This window comes from Chiloscyllium plagiosum, chromosome 9 (genome assembly GCF_004010195.1).
Source record: "Chiloscyllium plagiosum isolate BGI_BamShark_2017 chromosome 9, ASM401019v2, whole genome shotgun sequence".
Lineage (NCBI taxonomy): Eukaryota > Metazoa > Chordata > Chondrichthyes > Orectolobiformes > Hemiscylliidae > Chiloscyllium > Chiloscyllium plagiosum.
Genome location: NC_057718.1, coordinates 89,994,223 through 90,016,710, shown reverse-complemented (window position 1 = coordinate 90,016,710; position 22,488 = coordinate 89,994,223). Strand labels below are relative to the sequence as shown.

At 40.8% G+C, this 22,488-nt stretch overlaps 2 protein-coding genes across 2 annotated transcripts in view; one reads left to right on the top strand and one right to left on the bottom strand.

Annotated features, from left to right (window-relative positions):
• Window positions 1–22,488, top strand: part of urb2 (URB2 ribosome biogenesis homolog) — a 79,797-nt gene that overhangs the window by 7,887 nt on the left and 49,422 nt on the right. The window lies entirely within an intron of this gene.
• Window positions 3,157–22,488, bottom strand: part of taf5l (TAF5-like RNA polymerase II, p300/CBP-associated factor (PCAF)-associated factor) — a 35,616-nt gene continuing 16,284 nt past the window's right edge. The window contains exons 3-5 of the mRNA XM_043696516.1: window positions 20,947–21,051; window positions 12,455–13,179; window positions 3,157–4,903 (exon numbers count right to left, since the gene is read on the bottom strand). Coding sequence (XP_043552451.1) covers window positions 4,112–4,903; window positions 12,455–13,179; window positions 20,947–21,051 — 1,622 coding nt within the window. The 3' untranslated portion in view covers window positions 3,157–4,111. The remainder of the gene's footprint in view (window positions 4,904–12,454; window positions 13,180–20,946; window positions 21,052–22,488) is intronic.

Genomic DNA, 22,488 nt, shown 5'->3' with positions numbered 1-22,488 from the left:
GTTACTGCTCAATTTGCAGTTACATTTTGTACAATAAAACTCTATCTAGCAGCATTTATGAAAACAGCAACTTAATTAAAACCGAACTTAATTTTCATTTCACACAAGGAAAAGTAGGCTAATAATTAAAATTAAATAGGCTTTGAGTTAAGTAGATGTAATAGCAGATCATTTAGAAATTCATCATATAAATCAAGTACAGTCAGCGTCGTTTCACGAAGGGGAAATCATAGCCTACAGGTTTATTAGCATTTTTTGAAGAGGTAACAAGCAGGATATAGGAAACCAGTAATGTACTTGGATTTCCAAAAGATGCTCACTAAAGCAAACACGTTAGGTTACTTAATAAGAACCCTTCAAAGTAATTTTGGTGCAATTTCTTATGCATGCTATTTAATTCAGGTTACACATGCTTTGAGATGTTTCTTAGACCTGACAGACCATCAACAAAACTTTAATCTCTATACATCTCCCATCAACTTTGCCCATCCAGAAATCCAATATTTAGATATAAACTATGTTCTTTATTCTTTCAGGGGATGCATCATTGTTCGCATTTGTAGCCCATTATAACTGTCCTTGAACCAAGTGAATTGCTAAGCCATTTTAGCTACTACTACCACCAATCATACTATTACAGGTCTGGAATGACACGTAGGCCACACCAGGAAAAGATGACAGATTTCTTTCCCTACAACAATTTGCCAGTTTCTTAGTCTCAATCATGACTGACTTTCAATGGCAAATGTATAAATTAAGTTCAAATTCCACTCGCTATGACTCTACCACTGTCTCCCTCATAAACACCTAAGGCTATGATTACATAGCGACACCATCACAGTACTACCACGAATGGAAAAGTGGAATTCACCTTTCTCCTGGTACCTCCACTTTAAAAAAAAATTGAACTTATAGCAGGAAGACAATAGTGAGGGAACAATCGACAACTTTAAGATATCTGCACACCAGCATCCAATTAGTCAACACTCGCAAAGATAAAAGAAGATCCAACACCAGTATTTTAAACTGAAATAAAGGCACTGACGGGGAGGGCAAGAAAGCACAGCTAGATAAAATATTTTAAGAGATAGGTCAATAAAAGGTACAAAAGCAGATATTTAAGGTAATTACATAACATGCAGAATAGACACATGCCAAAACAAAAAAATATTCAAAGGACCCACCCCATCTGCGGTTTACTAAATATGTTAGACAGAATCAAACTTAAGAGCAGTCATGTAAGTGCACGAAAATGGCTGGCAAGTCAGAAGACTGGGCAAAATATAAAAACAGCAAGTGCTTAAAATATTAATAAGGAGAGAAAAATTAGAATAGAGAGAATGCTATCTACAAGTATAAAATCTGGAAGACATTTTATAGCCGTCTTTTTTAAAAGAAAAAGCTAAATAGAGCTAATAAAAAGTGAGCCGAGGGATTTAATAAGGGAGAAACGGAGATAGTAGATGAATTAGACAGGTATTTTGCATCAATCTTGACTATACAGAATTCAAGTAACATCCCAGAAAAAGCTGTAAATCATGAACTGAGAGGGAGGATGGAATAAGAAAATTATAATCACCAGTTAAATGGCACTAAGTGAATTGTTGGAGCAGTGGGCTGACAAAACCCCAGGTATCATCCTGTAGTCTTAAAGGAACTGGCTACCGTGATATTTGGTAAATTAGTTTCAATTTGCCAATATCCACTTGATTTGGAGAAAGCCCCATAAATTTGAAAATTGCTAATGTAACACCTCTAATCAAAAAGGGAGACAGACTGAAAGCAGGAAACTGCAGGCCAATTTGCTTAACATCTGTAACAGGGAACACATTAGAAACTGTGAAACATTTTCTAGAAACGCTCTTTAAAAAAATTCACAGTAATCAGAGTCAACATGGTTTTGTGAAATGGAAAAATCAGATTCAATTGATTTAATGGAGATTTTTGAAATAGCAACATGCTGTAGATAAAGGGGAGCTGCTGGATATACTGTCCTTAAAATTTCCAGAAGGCCCTAAGGGTTCCACATCACATGTCACTGTGGAAAACAAAAGCTCATTGCACATTGGTTAGCTAACAGGAACAACACAGGTCAAGGGGCCATTTTCTGGTTGGCAAGATGGAACGAGTGGTGTGCCAGAGGGATTGGTTCCGAGGCTTCAATCTTTTACAGTTTACATAAATGGCTCTGATAAAAGGATCAAAGATATTGATGCTGCTGACACTGAGATAGGCAGAAAAGTAAGTTGTGAAGGGGACAGAAGGATACTCAATAGGATAAGTGAGTGGATAAAGATCTGGCAGGGAGAATAAAAAGAAATATTATTTAAATAGTGAGAGACTGCAGAACTCAGATGCAGAGTAATCTGGGTGCTCTTGTTTACAAATCACAAAAGGTGAATATGCAGGCAATTAGGAGAGCTGGTAGAATGTTATCATTTATTGCTATGGGGAATGGAACACAAATGGATGTAATGCTTCAGTTATACACAGCAATCAGAGTATGTGTGCAGTATCAGTCTCCCAGCAGTTCAGAAAAGTTAGAATTGATAAAGAGCTGAAGGATGAGCAGTCCTGAGGAAAGGTAGGGCAGGTTGCTTTTGTATTCAAAGAAGTGGAAACCTACATGGATCCTGAGAGATCTTGACAGGGTGCCTGTGGGATCATGTTTCCTCTTGAGGTCATTGTTTCAAAATAAGGGGCCTCCCATTTAGGACAAAGACAAAGCAAAACGCTCTCTCACAAAGGATGCTCTTAAAAAAAAAGACAGTAGAAGCAGCATTTCAATATAAACAAAACAGAGGTAGATAGATTCTTGATTATCAAGGGGATGAAAGTTTACTCTAAGTCAGCAGGAATGTGGAATAGGTAAAAACAATGACTGCAGATGCTGGAGATTTTGGATTAGTGGTGCTGGAAGAGCACAGCAATTCAGGCAGCATCAGAGCAGCAAAATCAGTTGCAGTGGGAGAGGGACTCCTGGAAATTCTTGTAAAGAGAGGAAGAAAACTTCTTCAAGGCAGGCAAATGTGGAATAATCAAATCACCATTACCTTGTTAAGCAGGCTCAAGGGGCCCAAATGGCCTACTCCTATTCATACGCAACTTTACTTGAAGATTCTGTTTGTGTTGATAAACATGTCAAAGCCACATGGGTAAATATACAATGATACAAATGAAAGTTTATTTTAATTTCAGTGTTACTTCCAAACACAACATCTTGATCACTGGTTTAAAAAAAAAACTAGCAATTGATATTGCATTCAGAAACTACAAATTGGATTTGGAGAGCAGGAACCAGATTTATTTGATTGTGTGAAACAGAGTTTAATATGCAGTTTAACAAAAATGTATACTGAACGCTTTTCAGGAGACCGAAAGCTGAAGGTTCACATTGTGTTCCAAAGGCTTGTGGCTGCATCTTGATGTACTTTTCAAATCCTCACATTCCTTTCATGATATTGAGTACACCACTTTACAGATGAAACATAATCAATTTCTGCCATACAAATGTATTTGCCAGAAAATTGAAGAATTAAACATCTGGGCCAGTGTAACAGAAGAACTTAAATTTCAACCAGGATTTTGTTTGTTCTGCCAACCCAAGATCAGGCTAAATAAATTACAGCAAAAACATTCCAGTCACCTTTTGGCTGACTGTGTACAAGTGGTATAATTCATTTTACAGCTGGACAAATGGCAGCTAACATCAGAACAATTTCTGGCTGACATTCTGAATGTAATGGCAACACGAGAGGTGCAGGCATGTGTCTTAACCTCACATGCTGACCAGAACCTCTGCAATTCGTGAATTTGCACAGCACTGCGAATGGAGCAACAAACAGATGTCCAAGGCTCGGCAAGGGAAGAACCACCAACATCAGTCCCAGTGCCAATCATAGGATCACTCATTCCTATGGAACTACAGGGAAGATTGTGCAACAGATGGTGTATTTAGCTGCAAGGTGTGATCAAAGCAAGCCAGTGAGGTATAATCTCAAAACGTCTTTCCACAGCAAGCTGGCCAGGTACATTCAAGACACATCTGGTCCTCTTACAGCTTACTTATCTAGGTGCTTCTAATTAAACAGAAGGAATTGTTCTTGTCCACTTATTGTTCCTTTTTCTCTTGTGCAACACCAGTAACCAAGACCAGATTGCAGGCCATGAACTGCACACTCAAAAGGTTGCTGGTAGGTCCCATGTATACACCCACCAGCTCACTGGAGGAACCATCCACCAGTGAATTTGAATAAGTGTTATAAATATCCCACACACGGACCGAATTATCCACAGATGCAGAAACTATCAAACTGCTGTCGGGACTAAATGCAAGATTAGTTATATTGTCAGTATGCCCTCTCAGTTCTTTGAATAAAGTACCTGATGCAAGGTCCCACAACTTTAGTCGCTGATCTTCACCTGCTGAGGCCAAGTACTTTCCATTAGGAGAGAAAGCTAATGCCAACACAGGTCCCCGATGTCCTGTGAAGAGACGGACAGTATTCCCTTGCTGCGTACTCCAGAGCCGCACAGTTTTATCTATTGAGCCTGTGGCTATGTAATTAGAATTTGGATGGAACTTAACACAGTCTACATCTGCTAGGTGGCCTGCGTAAATGCGTAGAGGGTATGTTCTGTCAAGTGCCCAAAGTCTTGCTGTCCGATCATGTGATCCAGTCACAAAGTAAAGGCTCAAGGGACTAATATCGATGTCCCAGATGGGATAAACATGTCCTTGATACAAACCAGTGTTCTTGAAACTGCACAAATCCCAGTATCGGACTGTTGTGTCTTCTGAACAAGACAGAAGTCCTGAATTATCAGAGAGGAACTTGGTAGCATACACAGGCCCACAGTGTCCTCGTAGTATTTTCATTTCACTGCCCACATCATCTTCCACCTGCATTTGGGAAAAAAATTGCAAAAGCAATGAATAACATTGATATAATGATATAATTAACAGTAAATTTCAATAAAGTGTGTAAGCAAGCAGCAAAGATGTTCTCTTCAAATATGCTCCTCTAAAGAGTTTTACACATCTCACACTGCTCTTGACAGCATGATAGCAAAATTAGCCTGATGTAAGGGTCACACACACTTATACTGTCCTCTGTTTTTGATCTCGTGTACACTAAATGAGCATTCAGAACATGACATACACAAGTGCCTTTCCTAAGTGTTTTAAAAAATTCTCAAGGTCAGGTTCGTAGGAGAGTAGTCTGACACAGAACAAACGACCAAGAGGCGAGTCTGCTAGAATATGAGCATTTTATTCCCCGCAGCGTCGCCACAACCAGGTCTCATACTTACATCGGGTCTGGCTTATACTCACTCTACATGTTACCGGAACTGGGAGCCGTCAGTTCTCGTAGAGCGGTTGCCAACAACCCACGCTCGGCGGTTAAACACAACCCCGGAGCAGACTCTACCGAACTGGAGACTTCTCCAGCTGATATACTCTTTTCCAGATATAAACATTCATGTGAACAGCAGAGCAAGGCTAAAAAACACATTCCATTCTGGTTACATACAGATAAGAAGATTCACACGGGACTAAGCAACACCTCCATTCCGGTTAGATTCACACATGTATTGGGACATAATTTTTAACCGTTTCACCACATTCCACTGCTTGGCCCAATACATGTGTTACATTATGATTCACACATGTATTGGGACATAATTTTTAACCGTTTCACCACATTCCACTGCTTGGCCCAATACATGTGTTACATTATGATTCACACATGTATTGGGACATAATTTTTAACCGTTTCACCACATTCCACTGCTTGGCCCAATACATGTGTTACATTATGATTCACACATGTATTGGGACATAATTTTTAACCGTTTCACCACATTCCACTGCTTGGCCCAATACATGTGTTACATTATGATTCACACATGTATTGGGACATAATTTTACACCACAACCCTGTGCCAGACTAAAAAAAAAATGGTTCATGATGTCAAGAACAGCAGGAGACATCTAATAGAAGATTGTTCTTGCTTTCATTTCTTTTCAGTTCAGATCATGTGAGACATTTCGGAATTTAGAAAAAATGGAAAATTTCAGCCTCCAACTCCTATGGATTGAATTCACTGATTCCTTCCTTTAACTACGATGTTAAGAAGGTATGAAGAAGCTTCCTCTAAAGTTGAGGCTTATTTTTCCATCATTTCCCATCTCATGAAATCAACTCATAGAAATTTGTTGGCATGAAGTCGCAGTTTTCCAATACATCAGTTTATGATTCCCACAGTGCCATAGACAGACTAAGCACATTACAGCAGTTTCCTTTCATAAACAGCAATAGCAAACATCCTGTTCTGAACAAACTCTTTATTAGTATGTTCACGACCAAAAGGAGAACATTTCCAGCTCAAATAATGTTCTTGTCATCACAGCTCAGTTACAGGAAGTTCTCGAGGGAAATATATCCCTGGTGGTGGAGTCTGTTTGGAGGTGGCGGAAATGACGACGGATGATACGATGTATATGGAGGTTGGTGGGGTGGTAGGTGAGGACTAGTGGGGTTCTGTCCTGGTGGCGATTGGAGGGGCGGGGTTCAAGGGCGGAGGAGATGCGTGGAGAGCATCGTCAACCACGTCTGAGGAGAAATTGCGGTCTTTGAAGGAGGCCATCTGGGTTGTTCGGCATTGGAATTGGTCCTCCTGGGAGCAGATGCGGCGAAGGCGAAGGAATTGGGAATATGGGATGGCGTTTTTACAGGGGGCAGAGTGGGAGGAGGTGTAATCTAGGTAGCTGTGGGAGTCAGTCGGTTTATAGTATGCGTCCGTGTTGAGTCGGTCGTCCGAGATAGAGATGGAGAGGTCTAGGAAGGGGAGGGAGGAGTCTGAGACGACCTCTCCATCTCTATCTCGGACGACCGACTCAACACGGACGTATACTATAAACCGACTGACTCCCACAGCTACCTAGATTACACCTCTTCCCACCCTGTCCTCTGTAAAAATGCTTCATACGTCAGGGAGCAAATACCTGAAGACACAGATGGTGCATTCCATGGAACAGGGAGCCACTGAAAGTACCAACTACAGAGTGGTAATAGCAAGTCCCCAGCTATGGAGGCCAGATTGTTTGCAGCCAAGGTAAAGGTGACATTACATTAATTCATCAATCGATTCAAATAAATCTATTCAACACTTCCACAACTAGTAAGTGCGTATTTTAAAATATAACTAAGATATTATCATTCTTCTCTCCTCTGTACCAACCTCCACAAAATGGTAGGGGACTAACCTGTACTTAGGATTCAAACCTTGGAGAATTAAAAGGATGAAGGGAGTAATAGCTGTGGGCGAACTGCGCAAGAAGACATGGTTTATAACAGAACACTCATGCCAGAAGGTGATGGAACATACCCAGACGTCACCACGTAAGGGCAGAGTGTATAAAATGCAACAGAGTAAACACAATTTGTATTATGCCTCAATTATAAAAAGTTAACACACTTGGTAACCCACTGATGTTAAAATCATACAATTACGCATCGATTTTTCGGAGACAAAAGCACAATTTCGGCACACTTGCCCCAACTTATGCTGCTTTTCTCACCAAAGCCATGATCTTGAAGAGAGCTAACCGCAGTGGTTTCATATTTTTACCAGTGGATTCTACAGCTGCAAATAATGCAAGCATGGGAAATTTGCAACACAGACAAAATATTGTAGATATGCAGCATGTCAGGAAGCACCAGTGGAGAAGGGGAGGAAAGGAAATTATTCTCACCAAAAAAATACCGACCCAAGATCATTTCAAAAGAAATATTAGAATTGAATTTCCATATCCTAGTGTATATGTTAACCCTGCATTCTGCATGTTTTCACAGAAAATCTGATAGATAACTTCAGCAGAGTTATCAGCTCCGTACAAGTCTTGACTGCTGAGAAGCAATGAAAAGGGAATCCAGTCCATATAAAGATCTTTGTTTGGAAGTTGTTAAAACTCTAGGCAACCCTAGAGCAGCCATTAGCCTCTTAATCAGTAAATAACAAACTCTCTGGTCAATGAGCTGTAAATCCACATCAGCACATATCCCATTAAGTGGTCACTATTGATAAGTAGCCACAGGGCCCACCAGGTCATGGTATGTCTTCGGCTTTGTGAAGGAATTTATAGAATCTTGAGCAGATTTATCTCTTGCCCTGGTCAACTCCATCAGAAAATGGAGGATGACTCAACAAGAAAATGAAGTCATCTTGTCCCTTCACCTCCTGTACTCATTTGGAGTCAATTCTCAAACATATGTAAATCATCAAACTCTGCTGTGACTCCAGAATAAAGCTGACTTGTTCCACTTAATATTCAGATTAAAGACTCCTAGCCACTCTGCTGCCTGGTACATAAACCACACTGGTGACCTCAAATCTACAGGCCAGAGACTGGAATCCTAGCACAAAGCAGCCTGGCTGTTCGCCCACTACTTAGTTTACTGTCGGCAGAGTGTAGCTGAAGAGTGTACCTTTTACCAGATGCACTGTAGCAACTGAGAAAGACACCTCTCAACCCTCGACCAAAAGCTAATGGGTGGATGGGAAAAGCGTTGTCTCCAAGCTTCCCTCTATCATCAAATGTCAGCCAGAAATGGAAATATCTGGTCATTGGGCCAAAATCCTGAACTCTCTGCCTAGCAGTGTGGGTGCAAATACAGCCATATGGATTGTAACAGTTCAAGGTGGTAGCTGACCAGCACCTTTTCAAAAATAATTTGGGATGGGCATTAAATGCCAAGGAAACTCATATTCCACGAATGAATAAAACGCATGGCATAAGATTAGGCTACGTAGACTCAAACATGTACAGCACAATAGATGGCCATTTCACCCATAACATCAGTGCCAGTCAATAAATATCTAACTATAACTACCCTATTTTCTAACCTTTGGCCCATGCCTCTGAAGGCTATGGTAATGGAAGTGAACTTATAAATAATGCTGAAATACGATGAGATTTCTGACTCAAACATCCTTTATGGGTAGTGTTCCAGTCTGCTATCACATTACAAGTAAAATAAAAATAATCTCTGCTCTCCTCTTAGTCTTCTACTGTTGGAGAAAGCTCTCGAGACTCGGACCTTGCGGACTGATTAGTTTATTACACAATATATGATGGGGAATTCACCGTCCTAATTATGGCTCGGTGTTATCCCGAAGTACATCAGAGTACTACAGAATTATATAGAGAAAACAGCTTGGATCTGACCATTAATTCCACAGTTTGGCTGCTTACAAGGTGGTACTAAATTAGAGGTTAGTCATTAAGTTCAAAACTAAAGCACTATTATGCATTCCACAAGTGGACAGATCAAGTGGTATTACCACCTGCTCTAGTTACACGGATTGCTAACACTAAGCGGAGATATCCCTAATTGGCTGAATGATTGTGAAGAGGCAATAACTAGAGAAGGAAGGGGGACTAATTGGAAAGTCTATGTCAACTTGACTGGTTCTACAGCCTGTGCTGATCATTCAGCAAAGGGAGGAGACACTATCTTGAGAAGGAAGATAAAGACAACCTTTCACATTACCTTATAGTAAGGAATGCAGAACCAGCAAAGTTCTGGCTGGGGACACAAAATGGAACTCTCAGCCGAATCAGGAAAATGGCTTCCAGGCAAATGATGTTAACTTTCCTGCAACATCTACCTTATAAATCTATACCCCCTAATGTTACGTCACGGGGGAAACCCTCCTGCTTAATTTAAAGCAGCAACAACTGTTCAATTTTCCCCGGTCTTATACCCCCAAAGCATCGGATTGTGTCATTTGCTTTTAATATTGTCAATATACTAAATGCAAACTTGATTGGAGGTTCGCATTCTTTGGTGTATAATTTAAACTGATTTGCCTAATTCAAGTTTGTTTTTGATTCCTGGCAACCAGCTACACTAGCTGCTGGACCAAAAGGTTACATTATATCTTGTTCAGAACACTTGGTGATTAGATTAGATTTCCTACAGTGTGGAAACAGGCCCTTTGGCCCAACAAGTCCACACTGACCCTCTGAAGAGTAACCCACCAAGACCCATTTCCCTCTGACTAATGCACCTAACACTATGGGCAATTTAGCCTGGCCAATCCATCTGACCTGCACATCTTTGGACTGTGGGAGGAAACCCACGCAGACGACGGGGAGAATGTCTATGTGGAGTTTGCACATTCTCCAGAGGCTGGAATCGAATCTGGGTCCTTGGCGCTGTGAGGCAGCAGTGCTAACCACTGAGCCACCATGCTGTCAAGTAGTTCTGCTACCTTTCAACTTTCTTAAAGATACAGTACACCCACATCTTCATAACACTACTTATTGACCCTAAGAAAGAAAAAAGTGCATCCTATCCATGATATCAATGCCCCTCATCATCTTATAAACCTCACAACTTTTGCTGCCCTAAGGAAAACAACCCCAAACCTGTCCAATCTTTCCTCATAGCTCAGACCCTCCAGCCCAGGCTGCATCCTGGCAACTTTTCTGTGCACCCCTTTCTAGTGCAATCACATTGTCTCTCTAATGCGGTGGCCATAACTACACGCAGTACTCCAGACATGGCCTTGCCAACAGTTAATACAGCTCCTGCATAACCTCCCTGCTCTTGTGTTCTATGCCTCCATTAGTACTCAGCAAGGATCCGAAATGATGTTGTTAACCACCTTATCCACTTGGCCTGCTATATTTAGAGATCTGTTGGTGTACACACCAAGGTCTCTCTGATCTTCAGTACTTTCCAGAGTCTTACCATTCATAGTATGATCTATATATGGAATAGTCCCTGCAGATTGCAGGGTAGCTAAAGTCACTCTAATATTCAAAATGGGAGCTGAAGAGAAAACAGGGAATTATAAAACAGTAAGCCGAACATCAGTATTGGGGAAAATTCTCAAATCCATTATCAAGGACTTTATAGCCATTTAGAAAGCAGTGGCAGGATCAGATAGAGTCAGCATGGATTTATGAAGGAGAAGTCACGCTTGACAAATCTATTGGAATTCTATGAAGATGTAACTCGTAGAGTTGACAAGAGGAGACAGTCGATGTGGTATATTTGGACTTTGAGTGTTTGGCAAAATCGCGCATTAGAGATTTTTATGCAAGATTACAGCGCATGGGATGGAAAGAAAACTGGTTGGCAGACAGTAGGAATTAATGGGCCCTTTTCAAATTGGCAGGCAGTAACTAGTGGGGTACCACAGAGATCGGTACTAGGATCCCAGCTATTCACAAGATATATTAATGATTTGGATGAAGGAACAAAATGTGACATCTCAAGGTTTGCAGATGATACCCAGTTGGGTGGGAGGGTGAACCATGACGAGGATGCGGAGATCCTTCAGCATGATCTGGACAGGTTGGGGTGATTGGGAAAATCAATGGCAGATAAATGAGATTATTCACTTTTCAAAGGGTTATCAAAAGAGTCAACAAAGCCAAACTTTGGGGTCATAATGTAGGATTGCCAAACTTTATTTCCTCTGTGAGCCAGGTTTAAGGGAAACAGGGGAAGGACTCTGTTAGATAAGGGAATGCTGGGAAGATGACAGAACTGAAGTATGTGAAAGAGGAATGTTGTAAAGTGGGTCGGTTCCACATTCTGCAAGCTGCCTTTTTCATACACTTGCCATGGGATAATTTAGCTGCCTACACTTGGAGACATTTTTTCTTAAATAATACCCAAGAAAAAATAGACAAAGGAAGGACCATTGGAAAGCACTGTTGGCAAAGGGAAAAATAAGAGTCAGATTACAGAACAAGTGCAGGACGACAAGCAAGTAAAACGGGCCCATTTCCAACTATGGTATACACAAAAAGTATCCACTCGGCATGTCCTCAATCCAATCCATCACAACTCGCAGTGCCTTTATCCAAGTCAGTGAGTTAGGAGTGATGGAGACCTTCTAGCTTGAATGCATAGTGTTAAGATCCACACAGAGTGGATCACCGGCCAACGTACTATGTATTTTACAACACAGAACCATGTTGAATTGACTGCAGCTGAAGTAAAATTATTACATGTGGAAGAAAAGGTTAAAAGGTCTGTCAGTGGAGACCCGGTTGTGGTATTGATTGCATCAATTAAATCGGAGCCTCAACATCAGCAATAGTAATCCCTAAATATTTTAAACCTCTTGAAATTCATGTTAAACAAAGTAGTCGGACTTGGAAACATGAAATGCAACCCGCATGCGAGTCCTTTGAGTGATTCACCTCATGCATCTTACTGACTGCATGGTAAGATGGTTGCTTCTTTGTTCTATTGTGAACACGAACGAGTTAAAAGGGTTGAACTCCAGGAGAACAAAATTAAATGAAAATTGAATTCTTAGATCTGTCCAGTGACCAAGTATTAAACAACAGACCTGTCCAACTTGATACTAACTGCTGGATTTAGCCAATGAGCATAAAACCCAGGTAGCAGAAACACTTTTGTACCTCATCATCCAGGATGTCACAGGCGAGGTTGATCCGAGAGACGTCCACTTGCTGTGGGCCATATTTGAGTTTCTTCGCCCTCAAGCTCCAGAGTTTGATGCAAGAGTTATCAAAGCCAGCACTGAGCAGTTTATTGTTCGGCGAAATTTCCGCAGTATTGAGCAGCTGGTCCGTGTTGTGGAAAGCATAGAAACAAATGGTTGTGAGGGAGGGAGGCCCATCTTTTACCCGTTTTATGCTGTCCTGCAACATGTCCAGCGCAGCTTCATTCTGCAACATAGTAGAGGGTAGCTCAGAGGGCTCCAGGCCCACCCCCTCGGTGCGAGATAGCGTCCCGGCATTATACAGCTGATAGCCTGTCTGTGGAGAACACTGCACATCCAGCTGAACACGAGAGGCCAGAACCTTGCACAAAGCACTATTGTTGTCACTCTGGAGGTAGCGGAGGAGATAGTTGTAACTTTCTTCAGTAAGGCTAAGAACATATTTATTTTCGGTCAGGCTTCGCAGCTTGGAGTTTGAATAAATGTCCTGACTATTCAGAGTAGTCCGGAGCTGTTCCATGATGTCCTTCTGGTCCGTACTTTGTAGGAACATCCCATGAAAGCGACTGTAGAAACTATCGGCTGCACTCTTCAGACCACTGTGAACCATATCAAGGTGGAGGTAGACAAATAAAGGATAGAGCAATTGTTTCACTTCTTGGCTGTACTTTGAGTCGGTATCTAGAACCAGAAACAAGACACGGATGTGAGTAATTACACTTTCAGCACTTGTTAGAATACACCTTTCCCAATATTCAGAAGGTAGTAATTTGATTGATTTATTTATTGTCACGTGTACTGAAGTACAGTGAGAAGCTTTAGTACAAACAGATCATAGTAAGCCAGGATGTATAGATCAAAAGACTTGGACAAGATATATTAATGATTTGGATGAAGGAACAAAAATGTAACATCTCAAGGTTTGCAGATGATACCCAGTTGGGTGGGAGGGTGAACCATGATGAGGATGCGGAGATCCTTCAGCAAGATCTGGACAGGTTGGGGTGAGTGCAAAAATCAATGGCAGATAAATGAGATTATACACTTTGGAAGCAAAACCAAGGCAGCAAGTTACTACTGAATGGCTGTAAATTGGGAGAGGGCAGTATGCAGCGGGACCTGGGTGTCCTTGTGCACCAGATGCTGAAGGTAAGCATGTAGGTGCAGCAGTGATAAACGCAGCGAATGGTGAGCAGGGATGTGTTGGTGCAGTTGTGCAGGGCCTTGGTAAGGCCACACCTAGAATATTGTGTGCAGTTTTGGTCTCTTTTTCTGAGGAGGTTTGCTCTTGCGCAAGGAGTACAGCAAAGATTTCCCAGACGTATGAGGAGCGATTAACTAGCTTAGGATTGCTTTCACTGGAGTTCAGACAAATAAGGGGAGAATCTCAGAGACATGAAATTCTAACAGGACGAGACAGGTTAGATAGAACATCAGGGGTGATGTTCCCGATGTTGGGTGCATCCAGAACCTGGGGTCACAGTCTGAGGATTTGGGGTAAGCCACTTAGGACAGAGATGAGGAGACATTTCTTCACCCAAAGAGTGGTGAGCCTGTGGAATTCATTACCACAAGAGGTAGTTGACATTGAAACATTGAATGTATTCAAGAAGCGGCTAGATATAGCACTTGGGGGCGAATGGGATCAAAGTTTATGGGGAGAAAGCAGGCTTAGGCTATTGAGTTGGATGATCAGCCATGATCATGATGAACGGTGGAGCAAGCTCAAAGGGCTGAAAGGCCTCAATCTGCTCCTATCTTCTATGTTTCTATGTTAATCTTCACCTTCCCATGTACATAACCAATAATTATTCAGGTTGAATTCCATCTGTCACTACTCTGTCCAGCTGACAAGCCTTCTGATAACATCCTGCAGTTTATGGCTAACCTCTCCCATTTACCATCCTAAATCTTCATGTCATCCTCAAACCTCTTGATCATATTCCCTACATTCAAGTCCACATCATTAATGAACATCATAAACACTAAACATCCCAGCACCAAGTCCTGTGGAACCCTACTAAACAGGCTCCCAGTCACAGAAATATCCCTCGATCAGTCTCCGTTTCCTGCCTCTTGGCCAATTTTGGATCCGACTTGCCACTTTGTCTCAGATCCAGTGGGCTCTTACCTTTTTGACCTGTCGACCATGAGTGACCTTATCAAAAGCCTTGCTAAAATATATCACCCTCATCAGAATTCCTGGTTACTTCTGTAAAAGTTTCAAACAAATTTGACAAACATGACCTTCCCTAACAAGTCAATGCTACCCCTAAACAATCCATGTCTCTATGTGCAGGTATATTCTATCCTCAGAATTCTCTCTAGTAACTTCCTCATCACCCATGGACTCCATTTAAATGCTCATTGGCGTGGAAAGGCTGCCAACATCAAAAACCCATCCCACCCCAGTAATACTCTCTGCTAACCTCTTCAGTCAGGTAAAAGCTTCAACACATGCACCAGCAGGTTCAGAAACAGCTTCTTCCTGGCCATTATTAGACTGATGAATGGACCCTCTAACGTCAAATAATGCTGATCTTGTTAATGTTGAACTTGCCCAGCACACGCTCTGTGCAACGTAACCTGCATGCCACTGTCTAAACTTTCTTTCCCACCCTGTGATCTACATGCCCTTGCTTACTATGATCTGCCTGTACCGTTCGGAAACAAAGCTTTTCACTTTATGTACATGTGACAATAAATAAATCAAATCAACGAGGTTAAACTGAATGACCTTTTGTTTCCTGGTCTGTGCCTTCCTCCCTTTTTAATAACGGGGGAATGTTAGCAGTCTTCCAGTCCTTTGACCTACAGCCAAAGAGAATTTGAAAACGACTGTTCGAGCCTCTGGTATCTCCTGTCTTGCTTCCTTCAACAGCCTGGGATAAATCTCATCCAGGCCTGCAGATCAATCCACTTCAAACGGCTACTAAATCCCCTACTACTCCCTCTCTCTCTTCATTAATTGCTTCTAATATTTCATACAAGTACCCAATGAGGCAATCTCAAGTCGTACTTGTTTTTACATAGGACAGAGGGATACATGTTACATTGCTTATTGAGGCTAGAGTGCCCAATCATCAGTCTAATAATAGCTGGAAAGAAGCTGTTCCTGAGCCTGCTGGTGCGTGCATTCAGGCTTATGCATCTTCTGCCTGACGGAAGAGGTCGGAGGAAAGTATTACGCGGTAAAGTGGATTTTTGATGAGGTCGGCAGCCTTTCCGTGGCAGTGAGCTGTGTAGATGGAGTCCATGGATGGAAGGTTGGCTTCCATGATAGTGTGGGCTGTGCCCACCACCTTCTGTAGTTTCTTATGGTCCTGGGCAGAGCAATTGCCATACAAGGCCACTATGCACCCAGACAGTATGCTCTCAATGGTGAATCTGTAAAGGCTGGTGAGGGTCCTTATGGACATGCCAAATTTCCTGAGCCGCCTGAGGAAGAAGAGGTGTTAATGTGCCTTTTGTATTACTGGCACAAGAAAGTATAGAACTGAAGAGTACAACAAATGAATACATGGCTGGAGAGTCAGCACAGTTGAGGTAAATTCCCACAAGGGTGAAAAGTAGAGTAAACCAAATCCAGAACATGATGGGTGATGGAGATACAGGATAATATACAATAGAAAAAAAGTGCATATGACAGCTCTCAGATTGTGTTAACCAACTTGAATATAGAAAGTTCAGAGGGAAAGTGCAAATAAAAATAAATGAGAGTGTATGACAGGAGACTGACAACTAACATAAAAGTTTTCTCTCAGCATATAAACAGACAAAGGGTAAGAGAGGTAGGATGCGATTGATTAGTCCTAGAAGGGACCTACACAGGGAAGCAAAGACAATGGCTGAGGAAAGGAAAGAGATTTTGTCCAAGTCATTGAGAAAGAGAAGGTAACTGGGTAATAGCTGGCTTAGAAATTAATAAAAAAAGAGTTGCTAGAAAAGTTGGCTGTACTTACAATTTAAATTGGCTAAAATGCTGAAGGAAGTAAAGGTGGAAATTGTAAAGAAATTAGCCATAATCCACCACTCCTTTCCAGATACAGGGTTGGTGTCAGAGACCTAAACAGTGGCAAATGTCATACCTATGTTCAAAAAAAATACATGTATTCTGACGATGCTGTAATTTTTAAGAGGTCATTTTGTCCAGTTTCTTTTTGGAAAGCGGTTGTAAAGCAGAGGTGCTGAGCAGTCTGGGGTAGTGGAAACACCTTGGGAGGTTTTGGGATTTTGTTGAACAGCCTGAATGGGTGTGGCCAGTTCTCACAGACAAGGATTTCTGGATTTTGGTTTTTCCAATAGCATCAGAAGCTTCGGGGTCTCAACACAGTTGGCAGCTTCAGTAAATACGACTCTCTCTGAATTTTCTCTTAATGATTTTCCCTGCTGGACTGGAGAAATGTGAGAGAGAATCGGTGTCTGAATTTTCCTTTTTTTTGTCAAGGGGTGCATTAAAGGTATATTACTATGTTGGAACAGTTAATTAGTAATAGTTGCTGTATATATTATTCTGTTAAGTTTCCAATCTGTTGAGCTATTTTAAATTGCTCTTTCTTTGGTTGTATTCGAACTACAGGATTTAATTAAATTGTTTTGCCTAATGTCAAGTAATCTGAGCAGTCACATTACATCTGGAACAGACCCTTCCCATTTGCCTTTAAAATAAGAAAAAGTTAGGGTCTTGGCTACCTTCTAAGAATATTCTGAGGAGGTCTGGTCTGGTCCAGTCCATAACAGCCCAAACCCAGCAACTACTCGTCATTTTAACCTCTGTATTGGGAAAGGTTCTAGAAATAATAACCCTAGACAAATTCAGTCATCACTTGAACAAGAGTGCATTAAAGAAAGCAAGCATAGATTTGTTCTAGGAAGAACATACTTACCTAACTTGATTGGGTTTCATAATAGTGAGACTTGAACAGGTAAATAATAGTGTGCCCCAGGGTTGGCATTTGCACCACTGCTTTTCTTGATCTACCTAAAAGACCTCGACATGGGTACGCAGGGTGCAGTTTTAGAATTAACAGAGGGCACAACTTTTGAAAGCACTGTTAAGGGTGAGGAAGAGAACAATAAACTTCAATTGGACATACACATTGGTGGAACAGGCAGATGGTTGACCAATGCAATTGGATGCAGAGAAGTACAAGATGAGACATTTTGATGGACAGAATGAGCAGAGATAATGGGAAATAAAAGGTATAATTCTAAAAGGATCAGAGAAAGAAAGCGAGAGTGACCGGGTTGGGGGGGGGGGGGGGGTCGACCATCGAAAGTGACAGGACAGGTTGAAAAAAAGTCATAGATTGCTGACTTTTTTTTTAAAAAGGCTGGCACAACGAACAAATGCAACAAAGCTGAACTTCTTTAAAACCTGATTTGGTCTCATGTGAGCACTGTGCCCAATTCTCGGGACTATGTCTTATGAAGCATGTGAAGGTTTTATAAAGAGTGTAGAAACATTTACAACAATGGCTCCAAGGATGAGGAATTGCAGTTGCATGGACAAGGTGGAGAAACTAAGGATATTGCCCTTAGCAAAGAGAATGTTGAGAGGAGATTATACGTGGTGGTGATCAAAACCAAGAGGGGTCTAGATAGAGTAGACAACGTGCAACTATTTCCACTGATGGAAGGGTCAAGGACCAGAGGACATAGAGTTAAAGTAAATAGCAAAAGAATCAAAGGCAATATGATTTTAAAGCAGCAAGTGTTTAAATCTGGAATGCACAGCTGAGTGTGCAGTGGAGACATATTCGGTAGAGACTTTCAGAAAGGAATAGGATAAGTATTTAAAGCCAAAAACATTGTAGGGCTAATTGGAAAAAACTGAAATTAGGTGGGACTTGCAAAAGTGTTTTTGCAGACAGCTGGCAAGGAATTGGCTGGATGAATGATTTTCTCTTGTGCAGACACCATTTTATGAAAATGTGGGTGCACTGTACCTTTAAGAGAGGTTAAAAGGTAGTGGAACTACCTGACACAGCATGAAGTGTTCTGAATAAGCTAACAGTGTAACATTTGGTTGAAAGCTAGATTAGCTGGGCTGCCTGGAGACGATGGAAACAAATTCAAATTCAGCTAATCAGTTTAAGTTATATCCCAAAAATACCAAACTCCAATCAAGTTTGAATTTAGTATACTAACAATCTTAAAAGCCAATGGCACAATCCGATGCTTTGGGGGGGGTAGAAGACTGGGAAAACCTGAACAGTTGGAGGAGAACTGCCAAGCCAATGACATCTGCAGACTGCCTGGAGAATAACTCTCTTAAAAGGTACTTTTATCGATTAGTGACCTGTGAAACAGAAATCCCGAAGAAGAAAAAAGAAGATTTGATATCTGACTAGTTTTTGAAAAGTTGAATTTTGGTAAATCTTAATCGGGGGCTTTACTGGACTAGTAATATAGAAGGGAAAGTAAAAGATAGGTTAGAGGAAGGAGTTGTAAATAGTTGTTAGCTAATTATTCTCTGTTATGTTTAAGAAATAAAAGTTGTTACTTTTATTTTTACTAGTTCTTGGCCTCAAATTTTCACAGATTACTGCACGGAATTTTTTTTTTGTGTTGCTGGTTAAAATCCAGCAGGAGGGTTTAGCCAGTTTTGTAATATGCTTTACTTCTGATCAAAAGAAAAGGTGAGTTTCCCCCCCCGACTGGCAAGATTAATTTCTGGTGAACCAATACTGAATTGCAGAGGTTTCCTGGATGGATGAAAGGCAAAGCCTGGCTCCATTATGGCAAGTATCAGAAACAACACCAAAGCTCATTTCATTCTTATAGGCAGCCACTTTTCTTTTCAAACACTACTTTTCACATTATTTGCAGAGCTGAACATGCGAGAGACTTAATCTGGAACAAGCACGGTGTGATTGCACCCAATTTAGGAGAAACACGGGTTGGCAGCATCCTGTTATCTCTAAAATGTTGGAAAATGCTAAATTGTCATATTCAGGCTAACGCTGATTAGTAAATTCATTAAATTGGCATATGGTAACTTAGAACAGAATAAGCAGTAACAACAGAAGTCCCTATATCTTGGATACTTTCTTGAGCAACTTTTACCTGAGAGAATTGGAGTGATTGAACAAATACCATTTTCTGCATTCAATGAAGTTAGTCAAAATGAACTGTTTCCTGGAACTCAAATCAACAATTAAAGCTTAAAGTGCTCACAGCTCTGGAGGATAGACTAATTTACTCTCCATATGCCACGAAGTATACAATTATTCTTTGCAAGTGAAAAGATTATTCAAATCTTGTGAAAGTCTCACTGTATTTAATGCTACATTTCCCAGCTGTGTTAGAACATTTATCTTCATTGCTATGCTTTCCCATTTCCATCCAATCGCAGCCACACCACTGTGAATAGTGAGACCAATTACAGGTAAAACTAGACTCATTGTGCACATGCATCTGACAGTGGGTTTGTTCAGCGAGTTAAGAGCAGCTGAGAGTATTTCTCATTCCCAAGGCACCTGTGAGATTAAAATTTCAATAGAAAGAAGTGATTTTCTCTTTCTAGATGTCACCTCTCAAAAAGGAAAGCATGATTTAAAAGGAACAAAAGTGAGTACACTTAGAACAAAATTTTGTTCAACCTAGATCTTAAATTAGCTAATAGAAGACGTCTTCTGAGCTTCTCACACTGCAGTCTTACAGTGAACTTCCTACGCATACAGTACCTGCATCATAGTCACTTAAAGCAGTTCGTAAACATTCATTTCAGATTCATTCGGTCATTGGCAAGGCCAGTATTTATCACCAATCCAAATTACCCTTTAAAAGGTGATGGCAAGCCATCTGCTTGAGTACAACCAAGTGGCTGCTAGACCTTTTAAGAGCAAACCACAAAAGTTGGCCACATTGCTGTGCATCAAGAGTAATGTGCAGGTTAGACTGATTGGGGGCAGGAGATATGCTTCCTGGAAAGGACATTAGAGGACCAGATGAGCTTTTACAACAACCAAGTTGCCATTACTGCTTTTAACAGATTCATTCAATTAAATGAATTTCTTGATTGTGATGGAAGTCAAATTTAATTCTCTGAATCATTAATAAAGGCCTCTGGATTATTAGTTCTACATTCCACCATGCTATACCACGTCTCCCAAGCCTGTGGTTATGTTCTGAATTTAGGTGGAGGCTTAAATTTGTGTAACTGCACTGTTAAGTCAAGTGTCATGGAAAATCTTTCTTCTGATCCTGGCATGGCTTAAGTGGTTTTTAACTAATTCTGATAACAGACAAATTCCAACTACTGCACTTTTTAAAAAAGGAAAAAATTATATTGTGACAAATACATTGTAGTTTTGTAATGTGAGCTATCAATTTCAGAAACATTATTATGCAAAGATCAAGATGCACAAACTCAATTCATGAACCACTTTATACAAACTAAACATTTTTAATCACTAAATGTATTCTGCTTCTGTCTGAACTTACCAAAAAGGAAGATTTTCAGCCGTGCAAACTGTATTTCGTACTGATTAGGATCAGCTTGACAGGGAGCTGCAGACACCACATTGGGAGAACCAGACTCTGTCTGAACTGTTTTTGAAAATATAAAATGAATGCAATCAGCAAAGACCTGGCATGTATAATTAAACTGCATCTAGCCATGAAATTTCCATTTGAAAATAACTGTGCTGACAAGCTGAGATCACTTATACAAGAGACAAGGGCAATTCAACTGGTATGCAGATGAAACTATAATTAAATAGTTTGACTAAGGAGTGACAAAGGCAATTTCAAGGCACGACGCACAATTCTTTCAAAGCATTATCAATTCCAGCCATCAACTGGGATTTCATTACAGCAAATTATATGCTATCATAAACACACATACCTCTCAAAAACATATATCTCCTTCATTCAGCAGATTTTCAACAGACTGCAGTGTGAAATGATAGCTGGGTTGAGAACAACCCTGCAAAAATGGAAGTTTCAACAGGTACATGCCAGCACCTGCCTTAAAACAAAAACCACACACAGGTAGCTCAGACAACATTTGGGCCATTGTATTATTTGTATGAATTCTTGCAAAACCTGTCATTGGCCTTGAAGGTGGTTCTAGATATGGACAGTTGCAAATAAACTTTTCAATAACTGCATTTTTACAAAAGCTGTACACTGTGTCGATGCTATGGCTTTAGAGGTGTATTTTGTCCTTTTCATTTCTGAAGAGTGGTTTTCAGCCATAGGCGCCGAGCTGTCTACGTGTAGCCAATAAAGTAAATAGCTTGAGGGACCTTGGGATTTTTTTTAAAAATAGGTTTGAACAACAGAAGCAGAATGAATGGGTGGAGTCAGGCTCCTACAGAATCTGGGTTTTAGTTTAGCTTTCAGCAGTTGTTGAGGGGAAGTTGGCAGTGGAAGGTGTCTGTCCATCTCTCTCTCTCTACCAGAATTCTTAGCTCCAGATTTTAGCTGAAATATTCTGTTGCCAGAATCACATGTGAGACAATCTGTTGTACTGAATCTGCGTTTGCCAAGAGTGCGTTTATAATATATTACTATTTTGGAATAGTTGCTGTTTATTAGTTAAATAATCTATTGCTCTGTTAAGTTTCCTAATAGAGATAAGATTATACCAATTCTTCTTTCCTGTGTTTGCATTTTAACTGGGGGGAAAGAATAAAGGAAGCTTTGCTTAAAGCTGAATAGTGTGACCAATCAAATTACATCTGGAGCACAGCACCTTACACCTGCCTTGAAATAAGATGCAAGTTAACGTCCAGGCTATCTCAGAGTCAGAGATGTACAGCATGGAAACAGACCCTTCGGTCCAACCCGTCCATGCAGACCAGATATCCCAACCCAATCTAGTCCCACCTGCCAGCACCCGCCCCATATCCCTCCAAACCCTTCCTATTCATATATCCATCCAAATGCCTCTTAAATGTTGCAATTGTACCAGCCTCCACCACATCCTCTGGCAGCTCATTCCATACATGTACCACCCTCTGCGTGAAAAAGTTGCCCCTT